The 9,437-nt window shown below is 42.7% G+C and overlaps 1 protein-coding gene across 3 annotated transcripts in view; it reads right to left on the reverse strand.

Annotated features, from left to right (window-relative positions):
• Positions 1 to 9,201, reverse strand: part of RBM28 (RNA binding motif protein 28) — a 35,050-nt gene extending 25,849 nt beyond the window's left edge. For all 3 annotated transcript variants that reach the window (XM_069586939.1, XM_069586938.1, XM_069586937.1), the window contains exons 1-8: positions 8,964 to 9,201; positions 5,117 to 5,275; positions 4,725 to 4,819; positions 4,216 to 4,291; positions 3,705 to 3,797; positions 2,843 to 2,914; positions 2,037 to 2,208; positions 1,726 to 1,868 (exon numbers count right to left, since the gene is read on the reverse strand). In XM_069586939.1, coding sequence (XP_069443040.1) covers positions 1,726 to 1,868; positions 2,037 to 2,208; positions 2,843 to 2,914; positions 3,705 to 3,797; positions 4,216 to 4,291; positions 4,725 to 4,819; positions 5,117 to 5,275; positions 8,964 to 9,081 — 928 coding nt within the window. In that variant the 5' untranslated portion in view covers positions 9,082 to 9,201. The remainder of the gene's footprint in view (positions 1 to 1,725; positions 1,869 to 2,036; positions 2,209 to 2,842; positions 2,915 to 3,704; positions 3,798 to 4,215; positions 4,292 to 4,724; positions 4,820 to 5,116; positions 5,276 to 8,963) is intronic.
• Positions 9,202 to 9,437: the final 236 nt, after the last annotated feature.

A 9,437-nucleotide genomic window follows, 5' to 3' on the forward strand; every position in this document is an offset into this window, starting at 1 on the left:
ATGAGTCAACTCTTCACATGAGGTGGCCAAAGTACTGGAGTTTCAGCTTTAGCATCATTCCTTCCAAGGAAATCCCAGGGTTGATCTCCTTCAGAATGGACTGGTTGGATCTTGCAGTCCAAGGGACTCTCAAGAGTCTTCTCCAACACCACACTTCAAAAGCATCAATTCTTCGGTGCTCAGCCTTCTTCACAGTCCAACTCTCACATCCATACATGACCACTGGAAAAACCATAGCCTTGACTAGACAGACCTTAGTCGGCAAAGTAATGTCTCTGCTTTTGAATAGACTATCTAGGTTGCTCATAACTTTTCTTCCAAGGAGTAAGCGTCTTTTAATTTCATGGCTGCAGTCACCATCTGCAGTGATTTTGGAGCCCAAAAAATAAAGTCTGACACAGTTTCTACTGTTTCCCCATCTATCTTCGTTTTCTGAATGTTGAGCTTTAAGCCAACTTTTTCACTCTCCTCTTTCACTTTCATCAAGAGGCTTTGTAGTTCCTCTTCACTTTCTGCCATAAGGGTGGTGTCATCTGCATATCTGAGGTTATTGATATTTCTCCCAGCAATCTTGATTCCGGCTTGTTTCTTCCAGTCCAGCGTTTCTCATGATGTACTCTGCATAGAAGTTAAATAAGCAGGGTGACAATATACAGTAAAGTAATGCTCAAAATTCTCCAAGCCAGACTTCAGCAATATGTGAACCGTGAACTCCCTGATGTTCAAGCTGGTTTTAGAAAAGGCAGAGGAACCAGAGATCAAATTGCCAACATCCGCTGGATCATGGAAAAAGCAAGAGAGTTCCAGAAAAACATCTGTTTCTCCTTTATTGACTATGCCAAAGCCTTTGACTATGTGGATCACAATAAACTGTGGAAAATTCTGAAAGAGATGGGAATACCAGACCACCTAACCAGCCTCTTGAGAAATCTGTATGCAGGTCAGGAAGCAACAGTTAGAACTGGACATGGAGCAACAGACTGGTTCCAAATAGGAAAAGGAGTACGTCAGTGATTCAAGTACCTCTGATTTTGAGTAGCATATACTAAGCCGAGTTTCTGGGGTTTGCTAACACTGTGGTTGTTGTTTTAGTAACTATGTCGTGTCTGACTCTTTTGCAACCCTAAGAGCTGCAGCCCACCAGGCTCCTCTGTCCATGGGATTTCCCAGGCAAGAATACTAGAATAGGTTTCCATTTCCTTCTCCACTGGTAACACTGTAGATACTTCAAATAATATCTCTTAATCACTGAGGGGAAAAAACACCCTCTTTGGGTTTTCAAATCTACTTCATAGAATTTGTTGTTTACAGACAACAGCAAGAATGGAAAAATACAGCAGGGATGGGAAAATGAGTTTGTCACATTTAATAGAATGTAATTTTAGTACAAAAATAAAATAATTAGATTAATGAAAGAGGACCTACTTTGGTGGCAGGATGCAATATCCTGTTTATCCAGTTATTCATTCAACATGGATAATTCAGAGAGAGAGAGAGAGGCAAGACCTCAGCAGTAAGCTAGGTTTTAAATTCCCTAAGAATCTTAATCCTCAAAACCACTCCAAACTCATTTAAAAAACAAAAAATATCTTTAGAAGAAAGGAATATAAAGGTTTTACTTTCAGCATTTAAACAAGTTTGACAAAGAGGCCTGAGTGGAACTGATGCCCATTTCTCAGTAAACTATTTCAAATTTAAAGGTGTCTACAAAAAGTCCAGGCAAACCTTCCTCCTCTTGCTCTTCACTGCTGGTATCACTCTGAGCCAGGTCCTCTCCACCATCAATACTATCTCTTTCCTCCAGGTCGCTGTCGTCACCAGAATGCTCCTCGTCACTGCTTTCTGCAGGTGCTGGCTTCTTGACTGCCCTGCAATGGCACAGATCAGAACTGAGGTTCTGGGTTGAGAGGGGGCCCTATCCAACTTCACCACTCATGCCAATTCTTCAATGTTCCGGCCAGGGAAAGATACCATCTTCCTCTCAGGGACAGTCCTAAATCTTTCTCTGTTGTCTCAGAACACACTGAGCCACTTACCTCTTGTGAATCTGTACAGGCTCGGGCAGCTTTGATCCTTTATCCTCCTCCTCCTCATCCTCCTCGTCATCATCATAATCACTCCCATTCTCCTCCTCCTCCATATCCTCTTCTTCCCTGCCATTCTCTTGACCCAATTCCTGATGTTCAGGTTCAGGCCTCTTCTCCTCACCTTCATAGTCGATAAAGAAAGTTAGGAATTCATCAGGTATCCAAAACAAGGTCATTTAAACAAGAGTTCCTAACACTCCAAGTTACTGGTTCCTATAGTCTTACAGACCCTCATATATTTTTCTTACTCTACCCAACAGGAGAAAGTATGAGGGGAAAAAAAAAAGCAAAAAACAAACAATAAAAACCCCTCATCCCTGAGGTTTCCTTCAGGCTGTTCCATTCATCAGAAGTCTTAAGGTTAACCTGGCTCAGCAACTGAGCCTCTGCAAACAGTCCACCACTGTGTGCCACGGCCAGCACAGGGAACACTCTGGAGCCCAGCCATGAGCTTTAACCTCTGCGAGTTCTGTTCTCTGAGCTCCTGATGGCTTAAAAGCCAATTGTTTTCTAAATAAAACTCAAGTCTTAAGCTTCCCTATTTATAATATTCCATTACTCTGTATTATGAAAGCTGGGAAAGGACAGCAAATAGTAGGGATAATGAACTTGGGCTCCACTACTCACATCCACATCGAGGAGTGAGCTTAGACTCAAAAAGTCCTGTTTTGGGACCAGATCACCAGATGATACAATGCGGACTGACACACATTTAGGACACACAGCCCCTCCTACTCAACACCACTGCATCTTACCTGGGACAGAAGTAGACTGTGTATTTTTATATTTATCCTTTGCCACAGCCCAATCCACAGCCACTGTCCGCCCTGTCAGACACAAAAGTAGCATCAGAAAGGCGTTCTTCTCTTTAACATTCCTATTTCCTATAATCAACTTCCTAGTCATCAAAGACAGTAATGGAACCAAAGGAGGCAGATAAACTGCAGATTCAGAGGCTGTTGGTCCTAAAACAAAACTCCTGGTAGGTGTCTATTTTTTAACCCTTAACCATTTTTTTATCAATGAACAGAAGTTTTGCCTTTCTACATAGTCACTACACCTGGAATAAAGTATAGACTAAAAAAAATAAAGCGTTAGTACAGTGCTTCTAGTTAGATCAAGTTTCTAGTTATATTAGCAAGAGGGAAAACAGACATTATGGAATAATCTGCACATTACTCAGAAGTTAGGAAGTCTCCAATCCCTTCTTTAGGCATAGTACCTGGTAAATTAATACCCAGAGTAACCTCAAGGTCAGTTTAGGAGCCCACATATGCTGAATAGGGATCATAATCAAGAAGGAAGAATGTGCTAATCCCACAACCCCTAGACAGCAATCTGCCTGTATATTAATAATTATTTCAGCAACGGTTTTTCATTAAGAGATTTAAAGGACACTCATCACCGAAAAAAGAAAAAGAGAAGGCTGGGAAGGGTCCTGTCAAGGTTAACCCTAAGATCAAGTCCTAAGAACAGTTCACCAAAGCAGCTTCTATATTAGCAGTGAAACTCTCAACAAGGCAAACACCTTTCGGAAGTGTAGAAAGCGGGTTACTGTGTTAATCTGCATGAACACCAGAAATATCTGAGTCGATAGCATGGGCACAGAAATCTTACCTTTTATCTCTTTCATGTTCATGCCTTTGAGAGCCTTTCCTGCTTCTAGGAGGTTTTTGAACTGAACAAAAGCAAAACCACGCATCTTTCCATCTGTGTGCAAACATAACAAAGAAATTAGAGGTAGCAGGAGGAACCAACAGACACTAAAAAGGACTATACAGCAACCTGGACTGGCGAGAAGGCTCAAATCCTGCCAGCCAGTCAGCCCCCTGCCCAAAGCAAGAGCCTTTATCCTGCTGACGTTAGCCTGACACAGGCTCAGGAGAGCAATGCATTTAACTCCTCTTCTAAAAGGAGTTCTGATCGAACTAAAAACACCATCTGGGGAATAAACATTGTTCTGTGTCAAGCACTATACTTATATATATATATCATATCATCTGGGGCTTGGAGATTATGACCCAAAACTTATATTTCTATTTCAAATAGTGCTTAGTTGAAAGGTGACATGGAAAAACACCATTATGTAAAATAATCTAATCCACACAAAATAAAGCTTGGCAGGTACCTGGTTTCCTGGGGATATTTACTTCCAGGATAGTTCCAAATTGAGAAAATACTGTCTTCAAGTCATCTTCTGAGCACTGAAGCAGAAAGTGAGAAAGAAAGAGATGTTATCACAGCAAATAAATATAAAACATCAACTATTAAATTAGTTCACTGGGAAGAGCTTGAGTATTTTTACTCCTTTTAAAATTTTGAGACTAGGACATCAAACATTCCCAAGTAGCGGACATCTTGCTTTGCACCCAAAAGGTAAAAACGACAGACATGAGAGAGCGTGTCCTCCGCTCCCAATCTTAGCAGTAGTTTCTGCAAAAGGAAGACATCTTCATGCTTTCTGTCCTCAATAAATTCTTGTTTATACAGGCCCATTTTCTGAATTCAATGCTGCTAAAATTCATTCCCAGGAGGAATGAAGCCCAATTATACCACCTTGGTAGGGAGTTCAACCAGCAAGCAGGCCTTGGCTCCAAGAGCCTTCAGAACACTAACTGTTAGTTTTCTCTCTCTCACCTTAAAGCTCAGGTTTCGAATAATTAATCTGGCTTTCTTATCTGCCACTTTGGCTTTTTTAGGCTTCAGCTCCTTCTTTGGGGACTCTGAATTTTCTGAAAAATAACAGGCAATGAAGTAAGTCTGTGATCCTCTCAGCCCAGAATATCACAGGAAAGAAGTACTAGCAACAGAAGGCATTTATCACAGGGTTATGTACGGCAATGCCCAGCAACACCAGGTTTTCCAAACTCATAAGTAAACAAAAGACTAAAATGAGTAACAAAACACCCTGGATGATTCTGGACATCAAGAGAAAATTCAGGAAGCTTTTAAGTCTAGATGCCACCCCCAGCCAATCCACTGCCCCCTCAATCCTGGGGGAAAACTCCTTTCAGTTACTAGAAACTCACCAGTTTTCCCCTTTTCCTTGGACTTATTTCTCAGTTTTTTCTTGGCAACAGTCACGTTGATCTTGCGGCCTTCAAAGGTGGTAATCTCCTTGAGGGCCCTCTGAACGTCCTCCAGCATAGAAAAAGTGACATAGCCGAAGCCTCGACATGCCTTACTCCCTGGAACAGTATGGGGGGGGAGGGGTTAACAGTAAGCCAAGATCTCTAAACCAGTAAATTCTCACAGCCCTAAACTGGCAGATATACAACCAGGCCAGTCAGTTATCAGTCGGCCAAAGTTCTGAAGAGGGAAAGAGACAAGATTAACATGAGAGCCCCTCGCCCCCCATCTCCTTTTTCCTCAAAATCTGTTAGGCTTCCTCTTCTAATGTGGTGTCTTGGCTGTTAGCTCCCTTTCTTCCATCTTTCCTGGCAATCTCAAGAATATGGAGGACCCATAATGTGCATTACACCTCCAAAGAAGATCTCAGCATCACACAGAACAAAACATCACCAGAGAAGGTAGGAAAGATAAGGATGGTAACTTCAAAAACTACAATGAAATAATTCAGTTACCCCTCCTCAGAAAAGAGGACAGATCAGCAATGAATGGTGGGGGCCCTGAGAAAAGAACCTCAAACAATAAACACTGCTTCAGGAGCCTGCAGATACTACTACTGTTATTACCAAGCCTTAGAAATCAATATCAAATTAAACCTTTCCAAAGCAGCTGAAAATCTCTTATCTCATTTTGTCAGAACATACCAAGAAGGGAAAAGCCAATATTATCATCGCTTTTTTCCAAAGGAATTACTGAAGATGAACAGTTGCAAATGTCAGCTGTAACCCACCTTTGCCCTTTCTGGTATGCTTTTTTTTTTTTAGTTTAATATTTTTGTGTAGTAAGATTTTAAGTAATTTATTGCATCAAAAAAGAAAAAGACAGACCAAGCAGTCTGCCTATTACCTGAAAACGAAACAAAACTCCACACGCTCTCCTTTACGACTACACACTAACCTGCTTTAGGGTGCAAGCCTTCTAACACAGGACGCTGAGCCACGTACACTGGTTAAAGTTGACACCTGGCACTAGGAAAGCATACTATATTTCTTTATCCTTGAAACTCCTTCTCACAAAAGCCTACCCACTCACCTTTCAGAAAACAAGAACAAGAAAAATCAGGGCCCCTCCTGATCAGCACAACCAAAAATAAAAAGCAGCTGAAACGTGAAGGAGTTTGCTGACAAAATAAAAGCATGTGCTCACAAAAACACCACTGTTACAAACAATTACAACAATACTGTGAAATTATTCCCATCTTAAAGAGGGTAAGTGGCACGTTCAAGTCACCACTACTGGTAAGATCTCATCCGCCACCCCCTCTCTCCCATCCTTTGAAGTGGAGTACTCAATACATTTGGCTGTCTAGACAGGAAAGCAGGTTTTTTATTGTTGCTGTTTAAAAGGAATAGGAGCTTTTGTTAAAGATGCTGACTATGTACACAGCTACAGGTAAGGTTACACGAAGCCTATATTCTCAGGACCCAAAGGAGAATTCCTATTCAAAGGCCTGCTCTTCCCTGGAATACAACCAACCATTGTAGAGCAGTGTTTCTCAGACTGGTTTGGTGACCCACAGTAACAAATGTAATTTACAGTGGACCCAGTTGTTTATATACTGAAAAAAAAAAAAAAAAGTCTTATGAAAACTTCTCCTTTACCATATATAGATATACTCCTATTTCATTAAAAAAAAAACAACAACAACAACAACAAACTCGAGTCATGAGCCACGCAAGACCCACAAATGGACAATGACCTGCCGTTTAAGAAACACTGCTGTACAGCACTCTCATTCTCTCATTTGCCCGTATCTATACTTAAAATGATAAAGGCCCCAGCTGTGTGTATAGCAATCAGAGCCATGTCAATGATCTTAAATCTAATTTCTGTTACTAAGAAAACAGAAGATAATGATGGCATGATTATTAGCGCACTGTTAGCCTGCCTACTCACACACTCTGGTACCATGGGGGGAAAGAGGGGTACCCAAGATATTACTTCAAACCAGTTGCTAGCCTGAAAGGCAAGAAGGCAGCCACCTACTGCAACAGATTGATGACTTGGAAGGAAGCTAAATTTGTGTTCTGGGCAACATCAGGTGTCATGTAATACAGTCTAAGTAAGAAGAAGAAATGCTTCTACAATTAAAATCCTTACAATTCTTACTCATTCTAATACATGCTAACCCTCCTTCATAGTGATGCCATGAATATCATATACAATGAGAGGCATATGGCAGTATTCCACAAGTCAGTAAATACCTCCCACGGCTCAAGTCAAAACCCTTGGAGTCAGACTTGACACTTTTTTTCTCAGACCCCAAATCTGATCCATATTCCAATCATGTTTTACCTTCTTCGCTGCTAGAGCACATGGTCCAACCCCATGACCTTTCACCTGGATTACCACAAGAGCCTAATACCTGGTCTCCTGGCTCCTGTCCTATTCTCAACGGCCTATTCTCAGCATGGCTGCCTCAGAGAATCTTTCAAAATGCAAGGTAGATCATATTCACGGCTCCCTGCTCAAAATTAGTGGTTTCCTATCTCAGAATAAAAGTCAAAGTCCTTTTGATGGCCTGTAAGATCCTACATGATCTGGAAGGACCAGGTGGCATCTGCTAATTCTCTTTCCTTCACTCAGTGCACTCCAGTAACCCTGGTCTCGTCTATATTCCTCCAATATACTACACACACTCCTCTTCAGTATCCTTGAGCTCCCTCTGCCTAGGCTGTTCCTCGCACTGAGAAACCCAAGTTCACTCTCTCACATCAGTAAGGTTTCCCCTGTCTATTCTTCACTCTTCTACAGCTTCCCCACCACCACCACACACACTACAGAGACTCCCTTTCTTTCTTCCCTGACTTATGTTTCTCCTCAATATCTATCACCATCGTCACTATGTATTTTGCTCATTGCCCATCTTCCACATTGTGAATTTGGTCTGTGCACTACTGTATCCCGAGGACCTACAACAGTTGCCTGGAACCTAGTATAAACATCCAATTAATATTTACGGAATACATAAATGGGGGAATGAATAACATATTGGTTAAGAGCTCCGGGTCTGGTGATCAAATTCTGAATCCAATTCTTACTAGCAATACGAACTTAAGCTGAAGTTACTAAATTTCTCTAAGCCCTAGATTTCTCATCTGTAAAATAGAGTTTACTCTCGACTCAACAAGACTGATGGGGAAATTAAAGGAGCTTACAGATGAAAGTCCTCTTGCCTGGAAAATCCCACGGGCAGAGGTGCCTGGTAGGCTGCAGTCCATGGGGTCGCACAGAGTCGGACACGATTGAAGAGACTTAGCAGCAGCAGCACAGATGAAACTCAAGCACCGTACCCGGCAATCAGCTGCTTCTCAGTAAGTCTTAGTGGTGTTTTACCAAGTTCAGTTCAGTTCAGTCGCCCAGTCGTGTCTGACTCTTTGCAACCCCATGGACTGGAGCACGCCAGGCCTCCCTGTCCATCACTCTGTCCATCACGTTTATTAAGTTATTCACTAATAAATCAGATCTTGTATGTGAGCGCGAATGATAAACAGGAGCCTGGTGGGCTACAGTCCATGGGGTCGCAAAGAGTCGGACACGACTGAGCGACTTAACATAAACTTAAGGGGCTGACTTGACTTTCAGAAACGGCTCCTATGGATTTATCTAGTGTAGAGACCGTTTGGAAAAGAAATTCAACTTCCAAGGCCTTTCATTTAAGGGCTCACTTAAGGCTGGGAGAATGTCCTCTGCCTCCATCCGGCTCCCAGGAACCCCAACTCTGTTCTCGATCGCCCCGCCCCCTACCTTTTTCAGTCACCACGAAGCACTGCTTGACCGGCCCCACCTGACTGAATAGTTCCTCCAGTTGCTCGCTGCGAGCCGAGGGCGGGAGGCGGCCCACAAACAGGGTCAGTCCGGCCATGAGGCCGAGAAACGCGTACGCAAGGTCGCGCACGCGAGTCAACTAACTGGCTTTAGTAAGCGGACCACGCTTACTAAAGTTGCCGTGAGACTCCGGAAGTGCGCGTCACTCAAAAGAGTCCGGAGGAAGACGTCGTAGAAAGGGAAAAACCATTCCGGAAAGGAAGAAAAATCGTGCCGCCTGAGGGCGGAGCTTCTTGAGCGAGGCTCCACCCCCTAAACCAAGTACCGCCCCCGCCTCTGTAGGGAAATTTGGCTTCGCTTAGTTTCTAGGCTTATTACAATCTAACCTGCTGGGGATCGATACCAAACTCAGCAGGGCAGGCCAGAGAAGCTGTTTTTGCTCTGGGTCAACAG

The sequence above is a fragment of the Ovis canadensis genome, chromosome 4 (genome assembly GCF_042477335.2).
Source record: "Ovis canadensis isolate MfBH-ARS-UI-01 breed Bighorn chromosome 4, ARS-UI_OviCan_v2, whole genome shotgun sequence".
Lineage (NCBI taxonomy): Eukaryota > Metazoa > Chordata > Mammalia > Artiodactyla > Bovidae > Ovis > Ovis canadensis.